The sequence below is a fragment of the Vanellus vanellus genome, assembly GCF_965231255.1.
Source record: "Vanellus vanellus genome assembly, chromosome: 7".
Classification (NCBI taxonomy): domain Eukaryota; kingdom Metazoa; phylum Chordata; class Aves; order Charadriiformes; family Charadriidae; genus Vanellus; species Vanellus vanellus.
The window spans coordinates 14,796,279-14,811,506 of NC_138912.1; the positions used below are offsets into that span (position 1 = coordinate 14,796,279).

The 15,228-nt window shown below is 46.6% G+C and overlaps 1 protein-coding gene across 2 annotated transcripts in view; it reads right to left on the reverse strand.

The window, feature by feature from the left end:
- NEURL1 (neuralized E3 ubiquitin protein ligase 1) overlaps nt 1-15,228 on the reverse strand; it is a gene marked incomplete at both ends in the record, with an annotated part of 160,141 nt that overhangs the window by 75,835 nt on the left and 69,078 nt on the right. The window contains one exon of one of the 2 annotated variants that reach the window (XM_082486280.1): nt 13,249-13,306. The exons of the other annotated variant lie outside the window; for it this stretch is intronic. Coding sequence (XP_082342406.1) covers nt 13,249-13,282 — 34 coding nt within the window. Of the gene's footprint in view, nt 1-13,248; nt 13,307-15,228 lie in introns of those variants that run through there. 2 annotated transcript variants of the gene reach the window in all.

Consider the following 15,228-nt stretch of genomic DNA (forward strand, 5'->3'; position numbering starts at 1 on the left):
CTATCTGGTCACATTTAACATCCTCGTAAATGTTTCAGGATTATAGGAGTCATATACTTCCTGGAATTCCTCCTCCACCATTTCTCTATCAAATCCTCCTTTCCTCTCTCCCATCTCTCCCTCTGCCCATTTCTCCTTGAGGAAAACTCACAGAACACACAACCTTCCCCTCTGCTTGCTTCGCCATTTCGCTTGCTTCCTCTTCCTCCTCCACCTCCCTTGTCACAAATACTGAAGTTTCGCAGCCGCTTCCCTCTTTCAAGTCTTCCACTTCCTTCTCTGGCCTCACCTTATCCAGCATATTTCTCTCTTAGGTTTCTTTTTAGTCTCGGGCACTCTCCTGGTTTGTTCTCCTCAAGACAGACACACTTCATATCTTCTATTTAAAAAAAAAAAAACAACACCAAAACAAACACCAAAAAAGCACACCACCACCCCTCTCCTAAAACATAACAGGTCCTAGTGATTAACAGAGGCTCTCCAATCTCACAAAGTTATAATCAACTGGATTTATTTTGGTAGCACCCACTAGTTAATCTGTAAAGCATTCCTGCAAAATAACCCGCGCCGGGTACTCAGTGAGGTTACAGAGTTTCTCATCAAAATGGCATTTTTTCAGGTGCACTGCTGGGATTAAAGCACGGGAGCTCCACGCCTGGCTCCCACCATGGAGCTGTTGAGCCTCCAGCCTACCCGGCAGAGCTGGCACCAGGGCGCAGAGGCAAAGCTGCCAGCCCAGCGCAGGACACCAGCCCTGCTCTCCAGCAAATTCTTGCTGCACAAATAGCAATTATAACCAAGAACTTTTGCCCTGACGGGAGAGGTCTCCAGTAGCGCTAGAAGTGTTAACCACCACATGATTAAAATATTATTTTTTCCAGGCAAATAATTTAAGTATTGCTGAGGCAAAACCAGGAGAAAGGGAAACATTTCTCCCTTTACGCAAGATTTTGGCCATCCACGCGCGCATTCCTTCATTAATCTGCACTTTCTGTACCACAGTCACAAGTGGAATCTAAATTACTGACTTTCCCGCTCTTGTCTGGCTCTGCAGCACATTGCTTGCACCAGCTTAAACATCCTCTGCCAGTAATTAACCCCGTTTCTTTTGCAGATCAGCATCTGATCCTGGACCATTGAATTAAAACATGAAGCTTCAACAGCCAGTCAGGGCATAAAGTTACAGTTTATTTTAACAAAGATAAACAGCATCCCTGGCGCTTATTCCGAAGAAAAAGCATGAATACTATTCCATCATCCTTCCTAGCAATTCCCATGCCAGACCCACGAAGTTATTACTTAACGTTTTGCTATAAATAGCTGCTGGAGTAGTCCATACAGGAACTTGTTTTCTTTAGCATCTGCTGCAACAGGTCAGCCAGTAAATGACCAAGGGTGTTGAATCCTTATCGCCTGAGGACAAGAGCGTGTAGAGATGTTTTATTTCTTTAACGGTGATCCTGCCTGCTAGCCACCCCTTCATGCTGAATCTCACAGAGATAGAAAGGAGGACAGGTCTTGCCCCAAACTGCTTACAGCCTGCTTATAAGAAAAGAAACAGCAAGTAAATGGAAGCAAGAGAAAGAGAACTTTGTAAGTACTAGTATGTTTTATCTGAGTTTCAGTTGATTTGAATGAATCTGTCAGGACATGCACTGTTCAATAGACACAGACGATGCGATTCTTTCCACCAGAGGACAGTGGGAGATGACTCCACACCTCTTCTGTCACCATAACAGCACACGTAAGAACTCCAGTTCTCTCTGATATGCTCAGGCAAAAACAGACTTCAAACTAGAAGCTCAAAGCCCTTTCACTGTAAGCCCTCACAGAACTCCCATGAACTTTCATGGTTATTTTCTTATGACTTGGGTAACAGAGTCGACCTCTCAAGTCATTTTGTAGAGGAGGCTACTCTAATATTTCTTGTGAGAGGGTGCCAAGGAAGCTTCGCCACCCCTAGCTCGGAAATTGTGTTAACGTCAACACGTGCGAGCTATGCAGAAGAAAATTTCCCAGTGATTCAGTCTTCAGCAATTTTATACTCCTGCAGACTTACTCACATGACCTCTCCAGAGTCAGATGACCAGTTACCATTTACTGGAGTTGGGTGACGTATAGCAGGTGACTCGGGAGGAACATCATGAAGATAAAGAGACTACTGCATTTCTGAACAGCTGAAGGAAGAGAGATGTGCTAGAAAAGCAAGCCAGCTTGGAACAGGAACAACATGCTGTTTAAGAATTCATGCAAAAGGGCATTTTTGCATATTGGGGTATTGATAAAGAGTAGAAAGGGGAAGAAATGCAATGTCACGCAATTCAGAGCATTGTTCCTGATGTAGCCACATTCATGGTGTGACTGCCTTGAAGGTCATGTGCAAATAGGAAACAAGCCTAAAGGGCTCAGGGGCCTTTATTCTCTTGGCGGAAAGACACCTACACTATTTTAGAAGAGCAAGGAGCAATTAAGTGCGGAGGGCAATTCATTCATCCATTTTCCTTGCTCCTTGTAGCTTGAAAAATTGTGGAAAATCCTTAAGTCTGTCCAGCTGAGGGGCATTTCTTCTGATAACAAAGACCACTGGATTATTTTTTTTTTTTTTAGTACATAATTGCACCTGTTTCTCTAAGCCACAGCTCTAAATTATAATTTAATAAGGACCACACTGCACCCCTGACAGATGCTCCTTCCTGCCAGCACACAGAGAGATGCAGCTGTTGAACTGGAGTCTGCAAATCCAGACCTCTGGGCCGTGAAGCATTTCCCTGATTAGTTTTCTGCGCCCAAAAGCAGATCTCAATGCATAATCTGAACCAACTGCCTTAAACACAGTACACAGAGTAAAAACCCAAAATATTTGTCATCAACCTGAAGTTGCACAAATCCAAAACTGCTATCGATCTTTATTTTTTCCTTATTTTTTCCTCAGAGGGTGCACTGCAAATTCTCTGCAGTACTGAAGTTATTTAAGGTAACTTGCCCGTATTTACACTTCATTACAGCCGCCCACAGAATACTACACACCTCCTCCTGCATCAACTGAGCCAGCAGTACCAGGCACGTATGCGTCATAAAACTAATGCTTCTGCCACACACTAAAGACGAAATGGATAAAGTCTGCCCACGAGGGTTCAAGCACAGATTTCCCAAAGCACAAGATTAAGAGAAGACGGAAAGTGTGTATTGTCACATATATATAGCCCATGAATCCCAAAATATTCCATTTATCATATGCTAAAGAACTTCTCAATATCTCCTTCAAGCAATTGCCTGTGCACTTGTCAGTCTGAAACTGCGATCAACTTGGGATGAGGTACGACCTGGAGTCCCCAGTGAGCAGCTTTGCTGTACGATGGGAGCAGAAAGGCCTCTGAAACTGTGGGATAACTCACGAGTGGGTGAAGAAAGTTCAGGTAGTCACTTTACAGATGACAGGATAGAAACATCTTCCAGCAAACAGCTGAGGTTACCAGATCGCTGGTGAAGAGCACTGTAAGAACTGCAATCGTCTCTTGCAGACACACTGAATTACTTTAGCACTCTTTCAAATCCAGTTGTAGAACATTTGAAGGATATTTCTCTGCATCTTATCCTTTCTACCACGGGAACAGATAGCCCGAATGATTTATCCTTTGTATAATAAATGCCATTGCACATATGCCTAGGAAGGATAGAGAGCTGTAATCACCGCATCTCCATTTCAGGAATTAATTTCTAACATGATACAAGATCTTCTACTGCATCCCTAAGACTGACTGACAGAAGCCATGCATAGAACAGCATAGGCCAAGGAGAGTAACGGCATTTTACACTCAGTAACCATCCAAAATCCAAGCAGTGAGATATAGAGACACCTACCCTTTCTCAAGCAACAGAGCCTTGGGCTAGAGAGAAAGGAGACAGCTTGTCCAGGAACCTTGTCGCAGCTATGCTGCTTGATCAAGATCTCTTCAGCCAGTTTTGCAAAGCCCCTGATGGACAGAGGGAAGGACTGCAACTCCTACCATGCTGCAGCTCCAGCTCCATGACAGATGGACAAGCACCCATCAGGACTCCCAAACCTGCATTCCCTCTAAATACAGTTTCACTCAGAATCAGAAAAAAACAAGAAGGCAGCACAAGTGATGGTCTCTTTCCCTTTGGAGCTAAAAAATCAGAAGGTGGCACTGAACTAGTTTAAGGTAACCAGAAAATAAATTGAGCAATTTTCCTTTTCCAAGTTGCATGAAATTCACAGCATCGATAATGCCTTTTTAAAAGGAATTAGATTCTTAAGGCTCTCTTTTGTATTTCATAATCTAATTCTATTTGGTGTGCAAAGACAGAAGTCATTTTGATCTGGGATGCTTCAGCACATTATAGGCACCCACACATTCCTATCTTCCAGAAAGACTTTTTCTCTTTTAACTTTTTTTTTTTTTAATCTCAATCTCTTTGTAAGCTGCTATTTTTTAACCTTCAAAAAATACCAATTCTTAACAATCCTTACGTCTCCAGTCAGTGTCCCAACAGCCCTAGAGAAAAGTAAAGTTTTATTTAAAGTACTTTTAGTTCGGTCAGTGAATATGAGATACACAGATCAGAGCTGAAGTCGCAGCTTCCAAAAATCTCCCCTCAAAAGCCCTTTCCTCTCTCTCTCCTCCTCCCAAAAGCCAAAGTCAATGAAACATTTCTGTCTGTCTTCTGACCGAAAGCCTGATCTGTGCAAAAGAAATGAAAATCCAGGATTTATGTCATTCCGAAGCCGTATCCCCAAGCCCTTGCCACCAAGTTGCCATTTGGCCAGGTTTCTAACATTTAGGTTCTGCAAAGAAGAAAAAGTAAAACGGAGACATTTTCCTTAAGTAAAAGATGTTTACCGGAAATCATCTTAACTTTAAAGCAGCAACCAACCCACAGCGCGTATCGCATTTACGCCAGAGCTGTGACGAATGCCTGTTGAGCTGCAGCACTTAAACCACTTGCGTTTTAAACAGCAGTTTGTCAAGTGATGTTAATTATTTGGGAGGTCTCTGCTCCTAGAAACATAAACATTTCTTTTTATACTGATCACATTCTTTTCCGTGTGGTGCTTCCAGCAGAGACTGAAATTAAAATGGCTTCTTTGTGTGCCACAGTGTGGTTTATGGCTCAATTCCCCCTCTACGCTTGGAAGCGGGGGGTAGCATCGCACCGGGGCTCTGCACAGCACCGTCCCCATCCTTGCTCCTCCACCTCCTTGGAGGTGGAAACCTCCTCTCCACAGGCGGGAGAGCTCTCCCAGGCTCAAACCCAACCAACCCTCCTTGAGGCTACGCAGCTTCCCCCTGGCTGATAACACAGGTCTGGGACTTGCAGTAGCCTGAGGATCACTTGAACGCGGTAAAGCAAGCAAAGGGCTCGGTTGCTAGGAAGCACCGCAGGGAACAGAAGAAGAATAGGCCCTCGCAGGAGTCAGAATCAAAAAACACCCAACCTCCAGACCTGCCAAGGTGCAACTCACACAGGGGCACGTGCTTCCTTCAAACCACCTCCTGGTTCAACGGGCACTGCTTCTGAGGCTGCAGCCTGGATGCCTGAGCTCTGCTCACGCCAGGCCACAAGCCTCGCTCTTCCTTGGAAAACACATTTTCAGTCCTGCCGTGGTACCTCACAGCAGGTCCCGCTTTCACTGGCGAATCTGTTGGCCAAAAAACCTCCAGTGTCGCACCCGTGCGGTGCCACGTGGCTGCACTGCAAGGTCTGTCACAGAGAAAACGTGGCAGCGTCACCCAGAGAAAGTTGCATGAAATCACAGCAAGCAAACCAAAGGCTCCACCTGCAGCGAGACTGAACACAGCATTTTCAGGGCCACCTGCAAGTCAGTTGTAGGCACTTTCTCTTCAGGGCTCCGCGTGCTTCGGTCCATAAGAATTTCTCTCCAAAAGTAGTCAAAGACAGGAAAGAGCCTCTGCTATCCAGGCAAATGTTATAGATGGGTCGCTGCACATCCATCCTGCTTGGATCAAGTGTTGGGTCCCTTCTGTTCTCCAGACTTCATCCAGAAAGTGCTGTGAGCACCTTCTCGAGCCCTGGGGGCTAAACCAGCACGCCTGGGTAGGTGACCTCGCGTGGCCCGGCCTCACACAGCCTCTGCAGAACTGCCCTAGTAGGTACAACATGATGGGGCAAATCCAGCCCGTGGGTAGTTAGCGTTACTTGACCTCATGTGCTTCCCCTCTGTATCAGGGTGCCTTTACTAATATAGGCAGAAAAGGACGCAAACCGAACCACAAAAAAGGAGCTGGTTTTCATAGCAAGGGGCCCTGGGTTTATTGCAAAGGCTTCTCTTTAAAAAGCAATTTTAACTTGAGGGAGAGCGTGAGAACTCCAGATTTCTGCTGACACTGGCTGTTGAGGAGAAGGCAATCACACTGTTTACTTTCTGTATCATGTTCATTAATGTATATGGCTTTTATTATATCCCTTTTTACTACTTTCCCTTGTTCTTTAAAATAAAAGTGCTATCAATGTTTCCAACAGGAAAAATACGTTCGTGCCTCCGATCAATTATCCCAGCTCTCTCTGAGCCAACCCCCTTTGCTGTGCTGTTGGACGCATGGCAGATCTCAATAAACCAAAGGACTTCTCTCTCCAACCTCATCAGCTGCAGTGATCTTGACTGTTATTTTTAATGCCAACAAATTACAGTGTCCCTTCACGAGACAATCAAGGACAGAGTCAAGGAACAGAAATACCGGCGAGACTAACTTGACGACAGCTACAGAGAAGGAGGCTCTGACTCATTTTGGACCGGTTTCGCTCAAATAAATACATTTCCAAAGCAAAACACTGTGATTTAGAAGGGGATAGGTGAAGGGGAGAAAAATGAGCAGACAACAGTGATAGGGATCAACCCCAGAGCAACGCACAGCCCCGCGCAGGGCTGCAGCGTATGCTCTGACCGCGGGCGCTCGCACTGCAAGGCTTGGGGCTGGCAGCCACGCTCTTCATTCAGCCTCCGGGAGAGAAGATCTCTCCTGACCTCCAGCTCCATACCCTGCTGTGCCATCAGTAATCCCTGCCGATTCCCGAGGGCAATCAATATGGATCGATTCTTTGCTTTGCTTTCACTTTCCAGGAAAGGAAACTCCCTTTCCTTTAGGATTAATATTTTTGAGAGTGATCTCAATGCACGTATGGCTGTCATTAATGTAAAATTCTTTAATAAAAAGAAAGCAGGCCCATCAATTTTGAGATTAGATGTCTAGAGACCGCCTCTTCTTGATTCCTGCTAGGTATCACCAATGGTAATTTTGCAAATTTATTTTATACTATTAACAATACGAATCTTCTGGCTGCAGGAGCACTTGTTTTTACTAAGCATGCAAATTATTCCCTAGGACGTGTCAGGGGATCCTACAAACCTTCCTGAAGAGACACCTGCTACCTCTAAATTAACTGAATGGCTAAACGTATCACCCATAATTCTTAAGAAAACAGGAATTAAGTAAGGAAGAGGTGAAGAAGGATCAGAGGTAAGAACGCGTCCACATCAAGGAGGGAGAGGATCAGTCAAAGAAGAGACAAATAAGACAACAAAATCTGACAAACAACATTCAGTCCCAACAGAACAAGAGCATCGAGTCGACACGTAAAAGCTAACAGGAAAATGCCATGAAAGCAAAGGATGAGATGAGAAGGGGGATGCTCTTTGCTGTCACCACTTGTAGGGAGTCCCCTACAGTCAAATACTGCCGCAACTGATGAAAAACTCATTTGCCTTTCACAATAAATAGAACAGTTTTCAAGTATAAACGTGGCTACCCATAAAATCTCTCTATATGGAGGTACCACACGCTTCATTTTCAGAAGTGTTGTCCACAGTCAAGACGCTTTACTATCAGCCACCTTGGGACATTGGCAGGTGACCCACAGGTCAGAGGCATGAACCGAAATAATCTCTGGGAGCCCCACTTTTAGCAAATGCCAACACTGCTTTGGCACCCTGCCCAGGGTCTTCTGCACCAGTTAATCCAACCCTGAGAGGGATTAATTTCTCATATACACACACACACACTCTCGGTCGCTCTCAGGGCTATATACCAGTCACGCTGAAAGCAGAGTTTAGAAAGCCTTTTTTCCCCAGTCCCATATTGGTTCTCAACAAGCAACTGTCTGCAGAACATGGGAGATGTTAACCCCCTAGTGAGGCTGATCCCATCACCAGTCACTCCATCAAATGAAAAATTAACCCAAAATCTAGAAAATAACTTAGAGGTGATAAGAATACAAAGTAATACTAATTTGCAAAAAAATCTCACTAACGATTGGTGTTGTCGGGTCTTCATTTTTTTTCCCCTATATTGATGTTTCTTATTTCTTCCAGGATATTTGCAGTTTTAATTACGTGCAAGAAGATGGCAATTATTAAATTTGAAGGCGTGTACAGCAGTATGCACTGGAGTACAATTCTGTTCAGTGATATTAACTGCAAGGGTGAAATGTGGTATTTGGGAAGGTTATTGCAGTATGGGCAATGAACATATAGGGAGTGGGAAACAAAGCATGGGGCTGATTTCAGCACTTGCGTATAGATAAACCATTCACTACGCTAAAAGGAATTAAGAGAAAGCTAAAAATAGAGCTCTATTGTGCAAAGTAAGAGTAAACGAAGTTGCATACAGTAGCTATTTTACACTAGGGAAATGGCCCCCACCCTCTGCTGTTCCCCAAAGCCCTACAGCAGCAGCTCTCAGGAGGGCTGAGGGCTTCCACACCCCACCCAAATATCCCACACCTCCCACCAACAGTGTGAGCAAGACTCACAAATTGCTCTCCAGAACAAAATGTGGAGGAAGGACAATGCCAGTGGTTCACACCTCCTTTGCGCAGGAATAAATGACCAGCCAGGTGCAGGAAAGACTATGGAAAATAACCTTTCCTTCCCCGGTGTTATGGGAAATGAATGCAGACAGCCCCCCAAAAGCCTATTGCCACGCAGCGTGGGTAGAGTCCTGCTACACCAGAACTGCTGCTCCCTTCTCCATCTTTGCAGCACAACCACACAACTGTGGCTGCACTGCTCAACCAGGCCTTGTATACGTGTGGTAAGGGGAAAACCCGGCTGTACATAATACCTACGTGTGCCTCTATACACCAAACAAAGACACACGAGCCATTATTTGTATCGTAACCACAACTTACAGAGCATTTTCTGCAAGCAGCTTAAAATCTCAACCTTTCAAACTGAAAATGACATCTGTCAATCGGTACCGCTTCCCACTCTCACTAGACTTCGCAATTACATCCATGCCATACAATTACAGTTTGGAAAATGTGGCACAAGATACCTTTTTCCCTTCTCCTTGCAAAAAGTTATACCACCACAAAACACTGATGAATGCCTGTGATGTGTGAATGATTAAAACCAAAATAATAAAAAAGCCCCACAGTGGGGAATTTATTAGTAATTACGACTTGTAGGAGGGAAGGTTACTGAGCAAATGTGCGGGTACGCACAGACACGCATATCCCCTGCACATGAATTAATCCACTGTGTACACTCTAGCTAGTCAAAAGCCCTCTGAAGAGATGTGCACGTTAATCACTAACCTCTGCACGTCTACATACACTGAATCCCTCTCCCAGCCCAGTGCAGCAGCTTCCTTGGCTAAACCATCACTTTATGTTAGTTTGATTCTGAGTGAGAGAGAAATAAAAAATACTCAGGGTTTTCTTTCTCACCCAGAAACTCCTGGATTTGGCCCCCTAAAATTAAGACTAGGGTCTGCTGCAAATAGCTTCTCACTCCTAGCCATGAGGAATTAAAAACTAACGCAGCAGGTGACAGTGAAATCAAATACGTAACAAGAACATACATATTATGATATATGCATCTATTAGAGATATGTTTGAAGCATGATTAGCCAGCAAGTAGTTTAAAATAAACATTTAGTAACCTCTGCCTGGAATACCAGAGTGCACAGCCTTTCTTGACGAAATCAGCTTCAGATGAACCTCAAGCGACCATATTAACATTTCCTGTTTTAAATATTGTTAAAGTAAACCACAAGCAATCATATTAACATATCCTGTTTAAAATATTGTTAAAGTAAACACCGCATGTATAGATATTACTTTTTAAATGGCAAGTAAACACCCTGTCCATCAAGGTTGTGTTACCTTTGAACTTCCTATTTCGACTTTTCTTCTCTTTGCATAGAGCGCTCTGGAAAGCACTCCGGGACTTCTGTGGAGGGTGACTGGAAAGAGAGGGGGAATGGGAAAGAGGAGCAGAGGCTGTCACGGTGCCAAGCGCAGGGACATAGATGAACACTGCATGAGGACGCTTGGGCAACGCATGTCATTTCACAGAGAAGAGTGACCAGCTCCTATGTCACAACATATCAAGCCATCAGATATCGCCTTTCAAAAATAAAGGTGCTGCCTTTCATGGCACAAGCCCATTGGGGTTTGTTTGCTAGCGAGGACTGAAGTCAGAGGTGTGTCTCTCTCCGGGGGTGCTCAGAGGCAACTGATGCTTCACTGCCCTTGGTTCAAAGCTTATTTTTTTTCCCCAGTCCCATCAGGCGGGAAACTTTCCCTCAGGTGACTCAGGGCCCATTCAGCACCCACCAGCTCCATCATTAGGACAGACTAGCGTGGCTCTCCTGCACTGCCACCGTATCAATGGGAAAGCGGCGTTTTCGCTCAGAGAGATGCCTGCCCATGCAAGCACGCATGTACCTCACCGGATGGCTCAAATAAGATCGACACAGCACCAGCTTGCAGGGCTTCACACAATAGACCTGAGCGGCAGCGCAGGTCCAGGGACAGCGGGCATCACCACCAACAACCACCATCACGCTTCACCCACCTGTGGCTTTCCCCGTGCCAAAAAAGCTGAGACTCCTCTGCCCAGCAGCAAGAATGCTGCGTGACTTGACTTTGCTGCTTAAAAGCAGATTTGTGGGTGAAAGGGGGTAAAACGATGCCAGGCGTTCCTCATCACGCCAGTCTGTGTATGACTGCACCTGCCCACTATAAACCTCTGTCCTTATGTCAGGGCACCCACCGTTTTTAAACATCACCACCCTGATTTTATGCTTTTTTGAAAGGGTGCCTCCCTCCTGATCCGCTTCAGGAACTTTTATCTCAATTTACTTTTCCGACCCTGCCATGGTGAGGGTGGACCCCGGAGGAGGCAGGGACCTGGCACACCGCTCTGGGCATGCGTTTCGGGGAACCTGGCTGCCTCCCCAGGACCGGCTCAGCAGAGGCACAAGCAGCCAGCCCGTGCAGTATCTCCCCATCTGAGCTAATTTTCAGGGACGTTAAATTACTTAGGTGCTTGTGAAAATCCCAGCCCATCCTCACAACACAGAGACGTCACCAGAAACATCTGGAGGACATGAATTTATGCTTTACCTGTGCTTTCTAAAAACAAAGGATGTCAGCCCCCAGGGCTGTCGATACAACTCCTTTCAATATCGTTACATTCATTTTCAATTATCCTTCAGAGAAATGGATAAGGTTTCATTTCTCTTTCCCCAGCTATTTTGAGACACATCTGAAACAGAAATATTCAACAGAAAGATGGAACTGGAGGAACGGTAGCCACAGACAAACCACAAGTGCAGAAGCAGTCTATTTTTGTTAAAAGTGCTTTGTTTTTAATTTTTAAAGATATAATGCATGTCCTTTTTTTTTTTTTAAGCATCGCTGTGCTAAACACGGTAGTGCATCACCTCTGAATATAACACAGCCTGTAGCCCCTCTGGATGAAGAGGGAAATTTGAGTTAATTACCCACATCTCCTCATTAGTTTCCCTCTCCCAACAACATAAAAATTAAAGAGAACCACGCTCACTGGAGTAGAATGGCTGAAAGGCAGAAGTTGCAGGATTACTGTGCAGTGCGCTGCTGGCTGCAGGCAGGAGAGAGCCCCAGCAGGAATGCCAAGTCCCTGGCACACACAGGAAACATACATCGCTATTACTCTTTCCCAGCCAGTATTTTTTTGGTTGGGTTTTTTTTTTTTTTTCAAATTCATTCAAATAATGCTTCAAAGGGGAAAAGGCACTTACAATCACAAGACAACTGCCAGAGCTCTTTTTTTTTGTTGACTCAACAGAACTGTTATTCTGCATATTGCATGTATATCATGAGATTAGAGAAGAAATAAGGTCAGACCACGGATGAAACTTCTGAACACAAATGATGAACAAATAAAAAACTCTATTCAGACATGCTTGCTAAATACCTTTAGGGAGAAAGTCACTTACTTGCTAATTATGACCATTTGTTCCTTAAACTCTAGGGTTTGCACTTGGTGGCAAATATGAGAAGAATTAGGACTGCAATGTGAATATTCGCAGCCTAAGTGTGTACACCTCGTGCCTCTCTATTCAAAGAGAGGATACGAGATACTCCAAGCCCATGTGATGTTTTACCTGCATCTTTCATACCCATATTTATTATTGTAACAAGGAAGTTTCACTGAAAATACATTCATACTGCATTGAACGTGCAGTGCATTTACTACGTCCACAGTTAAACAGAACATTTCAGAGCTATAGGCAAGTTAACGTTAAGGCGTGCAATACTCTCACAGAAATATTTATGGCATGAGATTTGCGCAGAGCGGGACATGGCTAGTATCGCACGTTGTCTATAGATTCAAATTCTGGTTTAACGTTGGCCTGCGCGGGATATTCCCGTCCCTTTCCAGCTCCCCCCTCTCCCCCGCTTTACATTACCCTGCAACCGCAGACAGCAGCCTGCACCTAACGCCTTTAGCATCGCCCGAAATCAGTCGATTCAAACCAACCTTCATTCCAAACCATATCAATCTGAGGCGAAATAAACCAGAATTTATATTAAGAAGAAACTGCTGGCGGAAAGGAGAAATAAGGTGACAGTTTCGAGATCCTCCCAGGCTGCCTTGCAGCAACCTGTGCCATCGCTGAGCTGATTTGTCACACACACACACACACACACACACACAGAGTGACTTTTCTTTTCGCCCCCGACACCTCCCGCACGCCCGGCAGCGCTGCGCAGGCACAGTTTTCTCCCTCATCCCCGGCAATACAGCCGGCCGAGCGCACCCCCAGCCCCCGGGACGGAGCGGGGATGCTCCGGGAGGACAAGCCGGGCAAAGCCCGCATCCCCCCCCCCCCGGCTTCCACCCGCCTCACCTTTCCCAGCCGCCCCCGGCTCCCCCCCCCCCCTCCCTCACCGACCTCCCCGCGGCGGTGGGGATGGCGGCGGGTCGGTGCTTACCGTAGAGCAGGCTCCTCGTCACCTGCCCCCCCATGGCCCCGCAGCCCGGCGGGGGCACGGCCGGCCCCGCTCCGCGCCAGCAGCCCCCCGGCCCACGCGGGAACCGGCTGCCCCGCGCCGGCAGCCTCCACCCACTCCCGCGCCTCCCGCCGCGGCACCGGCGCTGGGAGCTGTCATGTTTATTTACATAAGAAGGAGGAGACTTCGCGGCTTCCTGAAATAGCTGCCGGCGTTTCATCGATGCAGCGTGTCGTCTGCGTGTGTGTGTGTCCCCCCATCCCCCGCCCCACGCACGCACACACAGTCCCACAGTGCAGAACGCAGCGGGCAGAGGTATCCACGGCGCGATGCGACCGTCGCTGTGTGCTGCTGGAGGAACCGGCGGGGGGTGGGGGGGTGTGTGTGCTGGCCGGGCTGGACGTCCCGGTGGTACCCGGCCCCCCGGTAACACGAAGGACAAAGCAGGAGGTACGGCCAACCCCACCGAAAAAAAAAAAATAAAAAAAAATTAAGAATTCATTTATAAAATGAAAACACTTTGGCCATTTGAAACTTTTGCCACCCGGTGGTTGGGTATCCTAGCGCAAAGCCCTGGAATAAATTAGAATTGAAGAGGAAAAAAAGAAAGAGGAAAAAAAAAAAAGACTTAAAATAAAAAAAATCATTACCAGACATCACTGCACCAGAGTCTTCAAACGGCCTCTGCTGGTTAATTATTAATTATTTAATAGCAAAGAAGTGCTTGAAATGCAGAATGGCTCACCATGGACTGTAATAATAAAAACATTACCCCCCATAAACTCTTTTGTGCGAGGCTTGCGTGCTCAGCCCAGAAACAACGCTCCCTGCTCTCCAGCTCATTAACTCTGCCGGTGGACGATGGCCAGCGGTACTAAAAGCAGGGGGATGCCGAGGGTGGTGCAGGGAGGTGCACAGGGTACCACAGCCGCAGGTGGTCCCGCAGTCGCTCTCTGTACCCCATGCAGGAGCTTGTTCGTTCCCTCCTCTCCATCTCCATCTCCAGCATCGCACGCCCCTGCCCACATGCACATCTTCCTGCATCTCTCCTGTCCACTGCTCTAAGGGTAAATTCACACAGCAGGCGCCGAGCTGCCACAGCCGGCCCATGGCGTATCCCAGCTGGCTCGTTTCAAACTAGTTCATGCATCTTTACGCTACACCGCAGCCGCTCTTCACTCTGCAAAAGAGCAGGAGCCAAACTTATGCAGCCTCAAGTGCAGCTCTGCCTCCCAACTCTTACCATGGCGCTGGGCAAATCCTGCCATCCCACTGCCTCGACTCTGCCACCGGAAAAACGGGAAATAAGATTTTTCTCTTGCCCGTGTTGTAAGAATTATTGCTTAGGACGGCCAGGTGCTGAGGTCTCAGCACTTCTGGGGAAAAAAAAAAAAAACAAAACAAAAAACAAAAAAAAAAACAACACACAAACGAAAAAAGCAGTGAAGCAGTGCAATAAAAAAGAAAAAAGCCCAAGCCAAAAAGCACAGTCAGGGTGTTTGCACTAATACTGCGTGCATGAGGAAAGCTGTGCCCAGCATTTCCAACCTGAGAGAGGAGCCTCTCCCGAGCCCCTCCAGCAGCAGCCAGGCACCACCACCGGCTCCCGCCTGCCCAGCTGAGGAGACTTGTACCCGGACCCCAGATCCGAGCAGCAGCTCTTCCCTAGCTGAGCAGCGCACAGGCAGCACTACACTCCTCCCTGCCCAAAGTCACACTCTGCAGAGCTTACGGCAGCTTCTTGGCAGAAGACTCTTCCTTTTTTTTTTTTTTTTTTTTTTCCCCTTCTATTTTTTTTCCCCTCCCCTCCCGGACGATGCTGCATTTCCAGCAGCAGCGGTGCGGGGTGAGGACGCCTCCCCAGAACCACAGCAGCATGGCCTCTGATGGGTGCAGGACGTCTCTTGGGTCACGCCAACCCATCACAGCACCCCACTCCGCTCCCACGCCACTGGGGACCTG